This window comes from Mya arenaria, chromosome 8, assembly GCF_026914265.1.
Source record: "Mya arenaria isolate MELC-2E11 chromosome 8, ASM2691426v1".
In the NCBI taxonomy this organism is placed as follows: Eukaryota; Metazoa; Mollusca; class Bivalvia; order Myida; family Myidae; genus Mya; species Mya arenaria.
In genome coordinates, this window is record NC_069129.1 from 30,999,792 (window position 1) to 31,018,104 (window position 18,313).

General features: G+C 33.3%; 1 protein-coding gene and 1 pseudogene across 1 annotated transcript; both read left to right on the forward strand.

Moving 5' to 3' along the window:
- The first annotated feature begins 1,919 nt into the window (after nt 1–1,919).
- Nucleotides 1,920–5,996, forward strand: LOC128243329 (uncharacterized; annotated as a pseudogene).
- Nucleotides 5,997–8,520: 2,524 nt separating this feature from the next.
- On the forward strand, nt 8,521–17,976 carry LOC128243330 (uncharacterized). Its single transcript, XM_052961033.1, has 4 exons — nt 8,521–8,709; nt 10,970–11,039; nt 11,930–11,956; nt 12,217–17,976. Exon 4 carries the CDS (start codon nt 12,358–12,360, stop codon nt 14,251–14,253), a length of 1,896 nt encoding a protein of 631 aa, XP_052816993.1. The 5' UTR covers nt 8,521–8,709; nt 10,970–11,039; nt 11,930–11,956; nt 12,217–12,357; the 3' UTR covers nt 14,254–17,976.
- Nucleotides 17,977–18,313: the final 337 nt, after the last annotated feature.

Below are 18,313 nucleotides of genomic sequence, written 5' to 3' on the forward strand. Positions count from 1 at the left end.
AACAAAAAACAAACAAAAAATCTACAAAAAAAACGAGCAAAACAATTCGCAAATATTTTGTTTGTAATCTGCCGTTTTCCCCTGGCATTTTGGGCGTTTTGACCGACAAAATTTATACAATTGATTGTTAATGAGTTTATAAAGATGCATTGCCGTCTGCTGCTACGCTGTGTATAACGTTGATTAAATATTAGGATTTTTCTTAATGTATACAAAAACTATAGCACTAAAACAGGACATATTGATTTGTTGAACAAGTTGATTTATATGCCCAAATCGAAAATGAACCAAAATGCATCATATATCAACGCAGTTATTCAGTAAGCTATGGCATTTTCGCAAGTGCCATTTATAAACACACTGTTTTTTGAAAACGAGCTTAAGGTGAATCATAATGTGAGGCATCATTAAAATCCAAAGGTATCTGAATTTTCCAGGAAGTAGCTGTTTGACGAAGTTAAGAGTCAACTTTAAATATTGTTAAATAATTGGAGTAATCATTGTGGTAAGGCTTATGTATATCATTGTCTTATTACGTTTTGAATGCTATTTATTAAGTTTGCCCATTCCAAGACATTGTTCAAATGTTTTATAATAATCAGATTTTGCCTTGCCATGTTATGATTATTCCAATACCATAGACTTTTTTACAATTAACTCAAACATCTTACACACATGTCAAATGGCATATGGTTTAGACAAGCCGGAGAAATATCTCATTATATCTTTTTTATTTAACTATTTATCTTATTTAATATGTTTGCGGAAGAAAAAGTCACAGCCGAACCTGTACATTTACAGATTTGCCAATATCAAAGAAATAAGATGAGTTACCACATTTAATTTGGCTTGATAGAGTTAATTTCAAAGTCTTACTAATAGTTATTTATTATTGTTGCTTTGCTTAATAAACTGGACAGAGCTCGGCTTCCAAAACTATTGTTAAGTTAAGAAAAAAGAAAATTAACTGACTTAGTATTCATGAATGTTTTAATGCTAGCCAGGAAGTTTGCTAGAACCGCTTAATACGTAATTAATGACTAAATGTAAATTTGGCGGGGTGTTTTTATGTGAGGCTTTCTTAATTATTTAATATATTCAGCTAAAGTGATTTTGATATAAATAATTATGATGTTCAAAACTTCAATTATTTAACATGTTACATTCAGAAAACATTTTGTATGTCTTTGATCTAAAATTAATCTTTAAAAGAAATAGTCTTCTGTTCAAATAGTTTTCAAATTATTAAGAAATCCTCGAATAATAATGTGATTGGCTCTCATTTCAGTTCAAGTGAATATTGTGATTATTGAACTAATTTACACCGTAGTAGTCTGTTAATTCCTAAATGGTCAGTTTTGTCATTAATTGGTATTTTCCCCTTTCTTCATTTTTTTATATTTTTTTATCTATTGTATCTCTTCTTTTTAGTAAGATATAAATCCATATAACACATCCATGTAAACAAACCCTTGATAACAAGCCAAAACAGGAGTGTGTTTTTTTTTAAATTAAACAATCCTTATACGTAGAATGTTAGTGTAAGATAAGAAATAACCCGTAGTTCGTTGTGTTTTTTGCTGAAGCCTTGATATCGTTGTCGTGCAAATACTTTAACATTCACTATAGTTCAAATACTGTTCAGGATATTAAACTATAACTGTTTAAACATGTTGCTAGAGACAAACGAACATGTTAAGCAAGTTATTTAACTCTGGCTTTAATAATTTTTGAGCTATGCTCCCTGCTCTTTTGACCCGTTACGAATCAAGCAATGTATTTAATTTGAATCGGCGCTTGTTCTATTTACTTTACTTGCATTTTTTAAACAGCCATTATCGACCGCTTCTTATCACGCTTCTTGTATTTGGTTAACGTTATCTTTATTTGCATTTGGCCGATGAGATGTATTTACACGTAACAAGTGGCAACCTTGATTGTTATACACAAGGCAACTGGATGTTTTGGTTCTCATTTCAGATATCAAAACAGATTTTAGACCTGGCGGTGAGTAGTTAGTATTATTGATAAACTAGATTACAATCCGTTTCATTTTCAATTTAGAACTCGTATAGAACTACTCGACTACGAATTACTTAAAATCCGTTCAAATTGTTTCTTGTTTGTGTCGAATACGTTACACCATCTGTTACACACTAAATACCGCATAGCGTTTTAAATAGCATAATAAGCATAATAATGTTATATTATTTGCTTGAGAATGGCAAGTCAGTACCGTTAAGATATTTTCAAATCATATAAAATGCTGACAAGAACCTTTTACTTATCATTCCAGGTAAAATGCAAAGACACATGTGCTAATTCCAATATGGGGTGCTCTTTGCTAATATTTTGTAGAACTAAGAACATACAGAATGAAAAAGGCCAATGATTTATAAGCTAAACGATTTTATCTGCATTAAAATCATTAACTAGTCGTAGCTTTTTGCAAAGAGCCAAATGGCGACAGGTGGACTCGATGATACAGACATATCAAACGACTTGAAGGTATTCGAGGGTCCGGATTCGACAATAAAATTGTGCGGTCCATGTAAACATGACCACAGAGAAGAAATTGCAAGAGGCTTATGCATTGCCTGTTGTGAATATCTTTGCAAAACCTGCTGCCGAGAGCATTACAAGCACAAAGTTACAATGTACCATGTTATATTGAAGGATCAGGACCTTCCTGTAGACATTGCGCCATTTTTGGCGATCAGAAAATTAATGAAATGCAGCGTCCACACAAATGAAGACGTTTCACACGAATGTGTTGATCATAGTTGCTTGATATGTGCCATCTGTATCAAAGAAGAGCATCGTCAGTGTGGCGAAGTTAAGAAATTAGAGTCGGAAAACGGCAAGGATGCTAATGAATCTGATTTAAAAAACATTGATTCACTTCAGATAAAGGCAATGAATTGTAAGCTGCGATCAGAATGTAACATTCTTAATCAACTTGTGGAAAAAAGAACAGCTGACATATAAAACAGAGAATTAACATCAAAAACAATAGCACGGATTGAGAAGATAAATTCTGACTTGGAAAAAAACTTAAAATTATCCTCTAACTCTGATATACACACAATTTCAGACGCCTCAGCTCAGCAAAAACTGATTGAATGTGAGCTAAATGAGCTAAAGAACTTAGCTAGCATAATGTCAGAACATGGCTCAACAGCTGAAAGAGAAGTAGTTTCAAAATACGTTGGTAAAAAGGTAGGCGATGTGGCCTCAAAACTTGAATGCCTTGAAAATGCAACTATATTGAATTTTACAAGTGCTAATCCTGTTGGTGCAGAAGACCCAACGATTGAAACCAGCAGCGATGACGTTATGAATGAAGATTTACTTCAGAATTCTGACAAAAAGAATACGGGTTGCAGCTCAGACAACTATTCCCATTCTGACCAAGGAACACAGACTGACGACACACAATGCAACATCCAAAGGAATCAAAAGGTACACCAAGCAAGCAATACAAAACGTCCTTATATCATAACAGAATGCTTCCATGACACAAGCTATCCAATTCGAACGCATACTGACCTGTACCCATGCCATGTTCTTGCATTGCAACAGCTTTCTGATGGACGTTTTTTGTTAGCCGATCATTCAAACAGAAAACTGAAGTTGTTGGATAAACACTTAGGTTTGATTAACGATCTAAGCTTATCTGACAGTCCGACTGATATCTGCATCAACCAAAGAGGGATTTTCGTTTGCTTCTCTACTTCAAAATATGTCCATAGCTATACAATAGATGGCCAATCTGAAATATTGGAATCCACAAAATTTCCTACACGATTCCAGGCAGTGAGCTTAAGTTCATTTGACGAAGAGAGGATTTTAATTCTTTTTCTCAAAAAAGGTTTCTTTGATGATTCTGAGGCAGATGATGTAGTAATAGAGGTTCGCGATGGAAGCGCTATCGATGCAGGGAGAACCTTCCCTAACGGTTATGACGAGTTTGCTTACATTGAGGATGCGAAGAGAATATGTAATATTTCTACATCATCGTTTATTTTAGCTGAAGATGAAAGAGTATCTTGTTACTCACATGATATTGAAAATGCATATTCGGATGAACGCGAATGGTACTACAAGTCGCACGGCTATCAGTGTTTGCAGAAGGCTAGAGGGATGTGTTTAGACAGCGAGGGTAATGTGTATGTTTGCGGTGAATACTCTAACAACGTGCATCAAATATCGTCACATGACTATCGTAAAAGTCGTGTACTGATTGAATACATCAGAGAGCCAGTAGCTGTCGTGATGGATGAATGTCAAGATAGGTTGATAGTATCTTGTCGTAATGATGATAGTGTCCATGTTTTCTACTTAAAGTAAAATACTGCAAGGAATCTCGTGAATGCACTTGAACGCATCGGTTTAAACGTAATCGCTATGTGAAAAAAGCAATATATTTTTCCATGGTGATAATAAAAAAGTATTCTGACTACATTGTATTGTCGTATGGAGAAGTTTTATTAACAAGGTTTTGACATAGTGAAAGCTTTAAACTCACCTACGAAACTAAATAACATTAGTTAGTGTTGACAATTGTTTACCAAACTTGATTTATAGGAAGAGTTTATGGAGACCGTTCATGGGATTGCGGTTTGTTTGGCGAATGAGAGGGCGGCGGAAATCTCACCTATTAAACTAAAATATTAAGTTTGGGTTGACATATTGTGACCAAACTTGGTCTATAGAAAGAGTTTATGGACACTGTATATCAGATTTCGTTTTGGGCCACTTGTGTCAAAGTCACTGTTACTATAAACAGAAAAATGGTTGAAACTGATATTTTAAGTTTTGGTTGACATATTGTGTGACCAAATTTCGTGTATAGAAAGGGTTAATGGAAAAAAGAAAAAAAAAACATTTGAAACTTTTAATGTTTTGTTACTGTTCAATTTAACTTTCCCTTTTAACTGTTCTTAAAAATAGAAACTGTCTTCTACTGAGTAATATTTTAAGGAAAAATATTTTCCAACCAATCTAAGGCTATTGAAATATCATATTGGCTTAAAGGTGGGTTCATCTGACTCCAAAGAAAAAAAGTTGTAAGCCGTTTGTATATAGTTTTCTCTTTGTTGCGGTGCACTTGTTCCCTATTGCTATTGTATTGCAATATATGTTTTGGCTTTCGAAATGCAGGAGTCATTGGTGTTTTATATTAGATGGTGGTGTGTGGTTATAATTGCTTCGTTTCAGAACTAATTTTGTTGTTTATTCATTTTGTGTGTTTTTTTTTGTTTTTTTTACGAAAACTTATATCTAATCTTTGTTCCATACATGCAGGTTATCAGGGCCATTTTGATATTTGTTTTGACAACTATCTCTCCTTTAATCTTTACATTTGTTAAAAATGTATTTTATTACCCAATCGTTTATAACTTTGATTTTGGATGATAATGTGAATGTCTCCATAAGACTCATTTTCGCAGACGACAACACATGTGTACCATGTTTTCTATGTTATCATTTTTCGGAACAGTTAAACTGTCTTGTTCATTATTTCCATAAATTTAATATTACATTTTGTTTGGCAGAAACTTATCAATGTATTATGTCCATATACGTGAGTATGAGTGAGTAAGAATATTTGACAAGTTCGGTAAAGATGCACTCTTACTCCCAAACAGAATTACCACAATTAATATAATTGTGTTAATATACCAAAAAGGATGAATAAATGTCAAAAGCAATGGTTCTTATGAGGGATACCGAGTTTAATTTGAAAGAAAGGTGCAGAAAACACGGTATTTCTACCATATGAAATGATAGTAGATCAGAGTAAATCTTTTAGCATTCACCAATCATTAAATATTATTGCATGTTCAGCTAGTAAATACATAGTCAAAATCTTGTTATTTGTAATTTATAATTTCCAAAAGTGCATTGTTTAGTAAGTCGTTTAAGGTTTATCACTCAAAATTTATGTTTGTAATACATGTGTATTTAATGATTTTGAATAAGAGTGTCGCTTGATTGAATAAACACAATAGAAGGAAAAAACCTTTAAACTGAATCTATTGCATCGTTTCTATTTCTTTTATAAAGTACTTTATACGTAAGAAGCTGAAAGTTCTTGTCGGAATATTAATAATGGCTCCGTACACAATTAATTTCGAAGTGGCCAAAACGACAGGGCTGGGTAAATCAGAGGTAAAAAATCCTCATACCAATTGAGAAAGTATATCGGGAAAGTGTCTTCGCCGCTTGGCCACGAGCAAAGAATCGTTCAAGATATAAACTGTCATTTTTGGTTTTTACTCGTGAAAAAGGAAAATGTTGAGATTGCCCCTGAATCTGGCTTTAAGGGACTAGCGCAGATTTTGGCATCTTATTTCTAAATCATATGCCTTTCTGTTTTAATCCTTAACATCAAATGAGTTAAACATGATAATGATTTAAAATTTAAAAAAAATGCATCAACCTATATTGTACGTTCTTAAAGGGACACGCTCTTTTTGGACCTAAATGGGTTAATGAATCTGAAAAAAACTAACTTCATGATTACTCTAATCTTTGATATTGATATTGCGGAAAAACAACAACATTTAATTGTGGTCTTCAAATTTAATATTTGAGAAAATATCAGCATTCGTTTAAGGGTTCCAGCTATCAGTATATTAGTTTTAACACTCCTAATGATTTGCCACACATAAGTTCATAATACAATTATTATTTTTCGAATTAAGTGCATTTTCCAAACCATGAGCGAGTCCATTTTACGTATCACTCCGCCATCTAAATAATTCTGATCTAAGGAATCTCTTCTACTTTTAAAATGAATAAACGCTCATTGGCTTAAATGGTTATTAGATCAATAAAAATGCTATAAGATGACAAAAACAATTACCTAGAACTGAAAAGCTACATTGAAATGCCAAAACGATTTCGTTAAAGCACACCTTTGGGATTTTGAAAATGCCTAAAACAAATCAAAATTCTCAAATTTCCTCGGAAACAATTATTTCTCAGATAGCTGTCATTTAATAAGTCCCGTTGGGATGTATATACATTTTTTAGGGAAATATCATTAGTAAATTGGTGGGTTTTACGGTTTGACAATAGTCGTTTATTATATAACGCAACCTTGGCTATAATTCTGAAAATATACCGATGTTTATGTTATAATAAAATATAGTTCTTTCATACCGGACATGTTTCCGGTCATGTGACCAGTGCCGCAAAATCAATATTCCACTCCCATACAATATGAGTTACGGGCAACAACGCGCTTTCGCAATTGCAATCGTGTCTGGGGGTTTTCCATCCGAATCGGAAACATATGAATTATATATATTCATCCATACATTCCGAAACTCTTGGAGTAATAGATAGGGGCGTAGCTAGGCCTAAAAACTTGTAGGCCCGATGGTTCTCTGTGAGTTTTGGGACTTTTATATGTGCAATACACACATTTAATTACTTTTGCAATGATTACAATAAAAATCAAATAAACACCAAACTTTGGTTAAAATAAAACAAACTTTTCAAAGAGTTGTTCAAAGTGTTTGAGTAGCTTTTATTTTTTATTGCATTTTTGGGTTATTTAAATTTTGTCATTTTTAAAAAAATGTCGTAGGCCCAGGCCTACAAGGCCTATGTGTAGCTACGCCACTGGCGAAAGTGATGTATGGTCCCCTTTTAAGGGTATAGAAAAGCATACTGCGAACTATTCGTGCATAGCCCCACAGCAAATAAATTATCTTTTTTTCTTATTCCAAAACTTAAATGTTTAATTTTTCAATAGTTTTTATATATATTTTAGATAATGGAAATTGACAGCTTCAACATTACAATGACACTACTGGGCCGTTCGCTTTAACCAAAAATACACTAATTTTAAGTCCCTTAAATTCAATTTATTGGCATAGGTTCAATTCATACACTTTTCAGGAAAGGTGGAAGAAAGACAATTAACGCATAACATAGGTGTTGAAAGAAATTATGGAAGGTGCATTTAATTATTTAACGACCCTCGTTCTGATGTTGGAAGGTAAAATGGCATGGATAAGTTTACATATTCTTTCTTTTAGTAGTTTTGCTCCATGTAATTTTACAGAAAAAAACTAAGACATGGGAAAAACATGTTGATTTACATGTTCAAATCGGAAGAAATGCATCAGTGAATTTCTCAAAATCCAGTCTTTTATCTACCAAGTGAAAGCATCATTTTCCGCAAGAGCTATTTATAGACACACTGTTTCAGAAAGTAGCCTGCAATTAGAACATTGTGGTGACTCATAATGCCATTCGGAACTCCTCGGCCATTTTTTTCAAAAACAATCTCGGATGTATGCCGGTACATCAGTTAAAGTAGTTCGTATTTTTTTGAATTATATCGTTAATTCACTTTAGTGTTTTAGGGTTGCATTTATTGATATAAGTTTAAATTGGTTGATAGTGAAGTGTATTATTGCAAACATAATTAAGATTCCCAAGAGTTAAGACATAAAGTTTAACTGCTAAATTAAATAACTACGCGATCTACTTGCAGCGGACTTAAACGTGCCTCTTTTTGAGTATGTAAACCGTCCAAATATATCCGAGGTTGTTTTTGAAAAAAATGGCCGAGGAGTTCCGAATGCTCATAATGAATCCAGCGATAAAATCCGAATGTATCCAAATGAATCAAGCAAAGTAAACGTGTCAAATGTAATGAATATTGGATTTATTTCAGTTTAAATTGCGGTAAGCTTATCTTTATCATTGTTTTATTATATTTAGATTGCTACATATCAGGGTTTGCCCATCCTTTCAAATGCCATTGGTTTAAATGCTGTATAATTATCAGATTATTCTAAACTTCCTGATGTTCAATCCACTTACAAACACATATGTTCACAATTAAACTGTCAACTCAGACATATGATCAGAAAGACATCTCGTAAAAATGTCACTTGACCATATCGCAGAGATATATCTGATAGTAAAACATGTTTAACTCATTTATCATGTTTGTTGTGCACAGAGTCACATGCTAACATGTACATTTACGGATTTGACATTGTGTCCTAGATATCAGATAGGTTAGGCCTAAAAAAAATACATTTGGTTCGGGTTACCCGACCCTACCTACGGAATAGGCGCCGACCCTAACGTTTTTATAGTCAGTTAGAAAAAAAAATGAAAAACAAAAAAAAAAGAAAAAAAAAAGAAAAAAAACTTTTTATTTTGCTTTTCAATATGTAGTTTAAAACCTTAATTGCTTATATAGAAGATAACTTTAACACCATTCTCCAATGATGAAAATGACATTCTTATATAAAGCCTAATAAAAAAATAATAATAAAAAAAGCCTACCTACCCTACCTATTTTTGAAAAGGATGTAACCCTAACCAAACATTTTTTTTAAGCCTTAACAACAATTGATGTCGCTATATAGAGTGGAGTATTTTATCGGGCGATACAGCAGGCCAGATCTAAATGTGTTGAACATTTTCTTCCAGTAACTTTAAAGACTAACTAATAATTATTAATTATGTTTGCTTCACTTAATCTTTAAAGTGGCATTCTTATTCAAAATCAATACATACACATGTATAACAAACATACATTTTAAGTGATAAACCTTGAACTATTTATCAAATAATTAATTAATGGAAAATATTGATAACTGATTACAAGATTGTAACCGTGTATTTAATAGCTGAAAACGCAAAAATATTAAATGATTGGTGAATGCTAAAAGATTTACTGCGAATTACTAGCGTCCCATAAGGAAGAAATACCGTGTGTTCTGCACCTTTCTTTTAAATTAAACTTTGTATCCTTCATAAGAACAATTGTTTTTGACACTTATTCTTTTGGTATATTTGAACAATTGTATTATTTTTGGTAAATCTTTTTTGGGAGTAAGAGTGCATCTTTAAAGACATTAACAGGGCAGAGCTCGGCTACCAAAACTAAAATAACTCACTTGGTGTGAATGCTTTTATGCTAGCAAGGACATGTACTTAAACCGCTTAATAGGTAACTGATGACTAAATGGAAATATGAGTGTTGTTTTTATCTTGATTTAATCAAATATGTGCAGCTTAAATTCATAAGATTTTAAAGTAAAGGTTCAACACTTCACAACTTCAACTATTTAAAGGGACTCGTTCATGGTTTGTAAAAGCACTTTTTACTGTTAAAGTATGACAGACTGTCAGGAGTGTTAGAACTAAGATGCTGACAGCTGAAATCCCTTTTCCTAAGCCGTTGCATCAAAAGGCTGTAGTGTGATTGTTTGATAGCCTTTATAACGTGATGCTTTCAATGTATTTCATAAAGGTTGAAATATCCAGCAAGTTATTTATGTGTCCCAGTGTGGCCGAATGATTGAGTCATCGGTTTTTCTATTTTTATCTTGTCTGTACCAGCTTTGGTTCGCTCCGGATTAATTTATAATGATCGTATTATTGGATTGCTTTCTGCAATTTCGGAATCGAAGAGTAAACTAATTATGATATAAGTGTTTTCAGTAAGATAACCAGGAAAAATATCTTTTGGTACCAAAACATGAGCGAGTCTCTTTAACTTGTTATATTCAGGAAACATGTTATGCTTGAATGTCTTTGATTCTAAAATTACTCCACAATAGAAATATACTTCTTTCATACCGGATACGGTAAGACAAGAAGTTTATTTGGTACTAAAATGTATTGTTAACAAAAATAATACTGTTTTATTATGTTTACATCATACTTATGCTTAAGGTTTCAAACGGTCTCATGTTGAACTTGATGTATGTATAAACAAAATAAAGCGGTCGGTTGGTGTCCCGACGGCTTATACCAATATGTTGTTTGTATGTTGATGTTTCATCGAATTGAGTTGTAGGAGAAATTCTGATTATTAAAATAATTTACATCTTAAAAGTCTGTTAATTATTAAATGGTCAGTTTTGTCATGGTCCCCTTCTTTATGTTTTATTTTATTTTATCTATTGCATGTCTTCTTTTTCAGTATGATATAAATCCTTCTACTTCAGCCATGTTCTCAAAATCAGATACTCGGGAAGAAGCGCTGAATTGAGGTAATGAACATTTTATTTGCTAACTTTTTATCACATCTGTCTTCATTATTTCAATTAGATAATAACACATTATTGTAAACTATATTTGAAAACCTTTGACATAAACTCTGTGTGTTGACACAGCTCACCATTTGTTAAATAAGCGGTTTAACTTTTAAACGGGTTTTATTCTGATCTTTGAAGTGGATTTGAGACTTAAACTGATGCTTGCTAGTATTAGACTGTGAATTGGAACTAAATTGATCTGGAGTACAAATAATGAAACATATTGAAGTCAAAGGGGAGAAACTCTAACATAACACTATTAACAAACCTTTTAATCACAAACCAGACCAGGCATGTTTTAAAAATATAAAACCCTTCTACCTGGAATGTTTTCTGATAAACCATACACGGTATTCAATATTGTTAATTTCTTGAATTGATTTTATAGAAACGCATTTTTTTCTGTTTATTTACAAGAAAGTAAAGACATCTTTGTCGGTAATGTTCAAGCAGTGCTGCAGAGTAAAAGTAATCTAAAACTCAACTACACTGAAGGATTGAACTACTTTGTGATGGTTAAATATTAAGAATTTGTACTAAAAGCAAATAGTTTGATGCGACTGCGTCTCTTAATCACTTATTGTGACAGTGTGTAAGAACATACTCTCAGTCTTTATAGTATTTCAGGCGCTCCAAATTCTTTAATGTAAACTACCCAGCCATTGTTTATACATCACTTCATCTTACTCATGTACTTGATATTTTATCTTTACACGCTTTTATTATACAGCCATCATCTATCGCATCTGACGTATTTGGCAAACGCTATCTGTATTGAAGAAACAAAACAAGTGGCAACCTTTATGTAATACACAAAAACACTGGATTCGTTTTTCTCATTTCAGATATCAAAACAAGATTTGGACTTGACGGTGAGTAATTTATATTATTGCTCAACTAGTATACAGTTTGTTTGATTGCTTCATTTTCAATTCAGAACTCGTATAGAAATACTCAGCTGAGGATCACTTAAAATCCATACATATTTTTTATCTGTTATACCGTGAATTCTAAATAGCGTTTTCCAAAGCACAACAATGTATTTATTTGCTTTAGAATAGGAATAATGTAAAAATTACACGATATTCAACTTATATTCAAGACTGACAAGAATTTTAACGTATATTTCCAGGTCAAATGTGAAGACACAAGTGCTCATTTCGCTCATATGCACTTAGAACGTGCAGATCACTATAAGGACAATAGTTTATAAACTAAACAATTTGATCTGAAGTTAAAGTCACACCGGGCGTAGTATTCTGCTAAGTTTAAAATGGCGACAGGTGGACTCAATGATAAAAAGATATCAAACATCATAAATATGTTTGAGAAATCGAGTTTTTTAAAACATTCTCACTTTTGCAATCCGTGCAAATTTGACAACCGTGACGAAATTGCAATAGGCTTTTGCATTCCCTGTTGTGAATATCTTTGCAAAACTTGCTGTCGAGATCACTACAAGTATAAAGTTACTAGGAACCATGTTGTATTGAAGGATCAGGATTTTCCTGAAGACATTGCGCCATTTTGGGCAATAAAAGAATTAAGGAAATGTAGCGTCCACACATATGAAGAAGTTACACACGAATGTGTAGACCATAGTTGCTTTATATGTGTCACCTGTATCACAGAAGGGCATCGACAGTGTGGCGAGGTTAAGAAATTAGGGTCTGAAAACAGCATGGATGTTAATGGCTTTGATTTGAAAAAAATTGCTTCTCTTCAGATGAAAGCAATGAATTGTAAGCTACGATCGGAATGTAATACTCTTTGTAAATTGGTGGGAAAAGAAACAGCTGACATCGAAAACAGTGAAGTAAAATCGAAAACAATAGAGCGGATTGAGATGATAAATTCTGACTTGCAAGATAAGTTGAGATTATCATCAAACTCTGAGATACACACGATTTCAGAGACCACAACGCAGTGCAAACGGATTGAAGGTGAGCTAAATGAACTTCAAAACATGGCCAGCATCATGTCACAACATGGTTCAATAGCTGAAAGAGTAATGGTTTCGAAACACGTTGATAAAAGGGTAGATGATTTGGTTTCAGAACTTGAATGCCTTGAAAAGTCAACTATATTGCATTGTAGAACTGAGAATCCTATTGGTGTTGAAGATCCAGCGATTGAATTCAGCAGCGATGACGTTGTAAATGAAGATTTTGTCGATACATCTGACAAAAAGAATGCGTGTTGCAGCTCTGCCAACTCTTCCTATTCCGATAAAGGCACACAGACTGATGACACACAACGCAACATTCAAGAGATTCAAACGGTACACCAAGCAATCAATGTAAAACGTCCTCTTATAATAAGGGAATGCTTCCAAGAAACAAAGTATCCAATTCGGACAACTACTGACCCTTACCCATGCGATGTTCTTGCATTGCAACAGCTTTTTGATGGACGTGTTTTGTTAGCCGATCATTCAAACAGAAAACTAAAGTTGTTTGATAAACTGTTTCGTCTGATTCGGGAAGTAAGCTTACCTGACTGTCCGACTGATATTTGCATCAACCATAGAGGGATTTTTGTATGCTTCTCCACTTCAAAATTTATCCATAGGTACACAATAGATGGAGAGTCTAAAATATATGAATCAACAAAGTTTCCCACTCGATACCAGGCAGTAAGCTTAGATTCATACGATGAAGAGAGAATTTCGATTCTTTTTCTAAAAGGGGGTGATTTTGATGACACTGAGGCTGATGATGTAGTAATAGAGGTTCGCGATGGAAGCGCTATCGATGAATCATTAGAATTCCCTGACGACGATGACGAGTTCGAATACGTACAAGACGCGAAGAAAATATGTAATATTTCCCCATCAACGTTTCTTTTAGCCGAGGATGAGAGAATATCGTGTTACTTTTTTGATACGGAAGATGAAGATCAGGATAAACGAGAATGGTACTACAAGTCACACGGCAATAAGTGTTTGCAGAAGGCTAGAGGGATGTGTTTAGACAGCGAGGATAATGTGTATGTTTGCGGTGAAGAGTCTAACAACGTGCATCAAGTTTCTTCCTGTAATTATCGTGAAAGTCGTGTACTGATTAAAAACATCAGAGAGCCAGTAGCTGTCGTGATGGATGAATGTAACGATAGGTTGATAGTATCGTGTCGCAATGATGACTGTGTACATGTTTTCTGTTTAAAATGAATAACTGCACGGGGCTCTCATACATGCACTTGTATATGGACTGACTTGAAGAAAGTAACTATTAAAAATGTAATCGCTATGTGAAAATGAAATTGTTAGGTAAGAGAGTAGTGTTTTTCTCTTTGTCGATAATTGAAAAATACCCTGGTTAGACATGATGTTTTCGTAAAGAGGAGTTTAACTTCTTATTGATATTGTTTTTTTATTGTGTAAAATATGTTTGTGCTTTTCAAACGCAAGGGTGATTGGTGTTCTATATTTACCATATGAGTGATTGTAATAACGGTTCTGTCTCAGATCTAATTATGTTGTTAATTAATGTGTGTGTAGTCTTGGTTATAATTACTGATAGCTTTAACTAAACTTTTTTTCATATGTGTATATTTAAAATGAACAATACACTTATGATGGCTCCGTAGCCGTTTCGCAGTTCATTACTTTTGTTTGACATGCACATAGTTATGCTATTTGTTTCATATCAACAACAGGCCCAAAGTCTTATTATGTGCACGTAGTCAGAAATAAAGACTTATATTTAAAAAATTACGTAAATTTACGTACTGTTCGCATTGCTTAAGATTGTGTTAACAATAATATGATGTCATTTTCGAAAATGAGACATGCAGAGATAAAAGTGACATGATATTTTTTCAAATAATATATCTCATAAGCAGGCAATCTGAGCTATTAATTAAACAAATTTTATCTCTAATTCCAATCTTACATTAGATAAATGTTTGTTTTGTTACGTAATGCTTTGTTTAAATAAGATTTTGATGCTTAATAAGATTTTGATGTTTATGTGAATTGACTATTTCGAATAAGGAGAGCTATACTTCCAACCTTAGCGTCGGCCTCGGCGTCGCACCTTGGTTAAGGTTTTGCATGTAAGCACCTTTAATTCAATATTTCAGCAAATACATCATGTATTACATTGGAACATTAGATATAATCAATCCAACCTGTATAATTAATAAAGTTAGATAACGCTTATTTGAATATAATGCAAATCATGGGACTAAATTATTCAACTTCGAAATTCTGGTTAAGGTTTTGCACTAAGGACACATAGGTAAATATCATATGGCATCTATTCGATGTATTGCATTATCCATATAGGTTAGCAAGGATAGTTCGGTTCTCATGCTTGATTGACTAAACAAAATTGAAGAAAACACAGCCGTTCCATTAAAATGACAGTATGCATAGTTTCTATTTCTTTTCTTTTTTGTCTTTTCCATGGGTAGTAAATTTAATATGTTTACATTGATAACCCACCTTTCGGATTAAGTACCTGTTTGTCTTATCCTGATGTAATACACTTGATGTGTTCTCATTCGTTAAAATAATCACTTAAATAAGGAGCCTTGTTATGAGCTCCAAAATGAATTCATAAGGGGCCGAATGCACTCAACTCAAACGCAGGACCAAAACGATCATTTAAAACAAACATGACTGTCATAAGCCGAACATCGTTCAAGATATAACCTGTCATTTTGGTTCTCACTCGTGTATAATCAATTGAGATTGTCTGGCTTAAGTACCCGGTGAGTCATGTCGATCAATTCGGATAATATCAACTTGTGATTTAAAATGTTTGTGTACTTTTGATAAATGAGTTTGTGACTGCATACGAGTTCATGCATTTGCTTATAGAAAGTATTAAATATGTCGGATACTTTCTTTTAACGTATCACTCCGCCATCTGAATAATGATCCTGATCAAAAGCATCTCTTCTACTTTAAAACTGTTGCATACTCATTGGCCTTTATGGTTATATGATCAATAAGAATGCTAAAAGATGACAAAAACAATAACTTAGAACTGTAATGCTTTATAGAAGTGCCAAAAGGAGTTCGTTAAAAGCACGCATTTGGGATTTTAAAAATGCATAAAACAAATCAAGTTTCGCACATTTCATCGGAACAATTATTTCTCAGATTGATGTCATACAATTAGTCGCGTTGGAATTAACATATATTTCTAAGGGAAATATAAATTGTAAACGTTGCGGACGTGCATGCGTTCAATGGTTACTTGAGGGTCGTTTATTATATATTTACATTCATACCTGATTTTCTGAACGATAAAATAGAGTTCATTTTGCATGAACCGGTCGACATTTCGTGCCCGGAGTTTAGCAAGAAAACAACGCTCTGGTTCGGCGCTGCTGAATCATCGTGCGTAGAGATCTTACTACTTAATTGCTAAATATAGCACGGCACATGTACATAAACAACTTAAAATATGATACAAATGTGTCCAGTTTTAAGTTTATGTCGAGATGCATTTTCTTCTCATTAGAATGATGTAATGGTATCTCTTAAATTAAAGAAGAACAGTTTAAAAATTAATAACTTATCATTAAACAATATTTAAATACGTACATGAAATGGGTAATGATTAGAGACTGTCAAATATTCATGCATTTGTCGAGTTAGAACAGTCGTCTAAAACTGTCAATTCGAGGAAATTAGCACATAATTTAACTTCAGTTTTGTGGGAAAACGTTAAAAAAGAAACAAAAATAAAATACTGACGCTATTTTTACCTTGAACTGAACGTAATCCATAACATCATCGTGACCACATTTTTATGCCCACTCACATGGTCATACATATGTAAAACAGGAGTTAAAATATATCGATGTTTTTCATGATTAAAACAAGAATATAACAACCCAAATAATTATTTCCACAATATATTTTTAGTATCTACCAGATGATTAAAAAGAGTCTTGGATTGTATATATTTTCTGCAAATTATTTCTGGACAATTTTTTATGCGGAGGACAAAAAGAACGTCAATCTTAAAAACCAAGGGCGACAAGTGTTCTTACCATTTACATTTGCTCTCGCGTTTAGTTCCCTGAATTTATATTAAAGACTTGTTCTCGAACTCTTTTAGGTCGAAAAAATAAAACCAATAATGAGGGAAAATGTAAATATTAGGATTGTTCACCTCTTGGAAAATGCCGGCAACATAAGCTTTGGCACGTCAACCAGGGGTCAGCCATTGCATTCAAACTTTTAACAATCAAGTATGATAAACATAATGCAGATCTTGTCCCTTGATTATTTGACCTAGAAATTCTGGGTAAGGTTTTGCATTGAATCCAATTTTACAGTGGTCCATGCATGTTTCACAAGTTTTGCAATTCTTAAATTTAAAATTGGCGGAATAGTCGAGTGCGCTGTCACTATGGCAGTTCTTGTTATTTTGCAAATACGAATGTCAATCTCCATATAGATGAGTAAGGATAGTTTAAGATGTTCTGTTTTCATGCTTGATTAAATAAACAGTATTTAAGAAAACACAGCCTTTCCATTAAAATAACAATATGCATCCTTTCGATAACTTCTTCTTGTTTGACGAATGATGTTGGAGATACGCCAAAATAATATGGATGCAAAATGTCTGAATACCCGTTAGATAGTCTGTTTGACGAAAGAAGGTCGAAATATGCCGAAATGATAGGTGACCAAAATGTCCGAATACCCGTTAGATAGAATATTTGACGAAAGTAGGTCGAAAAACGCCAAAATGATAAGGGACCGAAATGTCCCAATACCCGTTAAGATAGTCTGACGAAAGAAGGTCGAGATACGCCAAAACGATCAGTTGTCTAAAGGTCCGGATACCATTTGGATTGTCTGTTTGACAAAAAAATAGTCGAGATACGCACAATTGATAAGGTGCCAAAATATCAAGATACCATTTTAGATAGTTTGTTTGAAGAAAGATGGTCGCGATACTAGTGTCGTCCTTGTTTAAAACAAACATAATGGCCATAAACCGAAAATCGTTCAGGATAAAGCCTGAAATGTTGGTTCTTACTCGTGTATGTACAATAAAAGAAGGCCCATCATTCTGGCATAAGTAATCGGTGAGTAATGTCTTTTATTTTGGATGATATCAAGTTGTGGTTAAAAAGGTTTCGTGTTCTTTTGATAAAGTTTTTCGTGACTGCATACGCATATAAACACTCACTTTGTAGACAGTTTTAAATGTGTCGGTGAAGGTGAATTGCTTTTAAAGTCACTGCGCCATTTAAATAAT

Coding starts and splice junctions, on each gene's coding strand:
- LOC128243330 (XM_052961033.1), top strand. CDS start 12,358: ATGGCGACAGGTGGACTCAATGATAAAAAGATATCAAACATCATAAAT.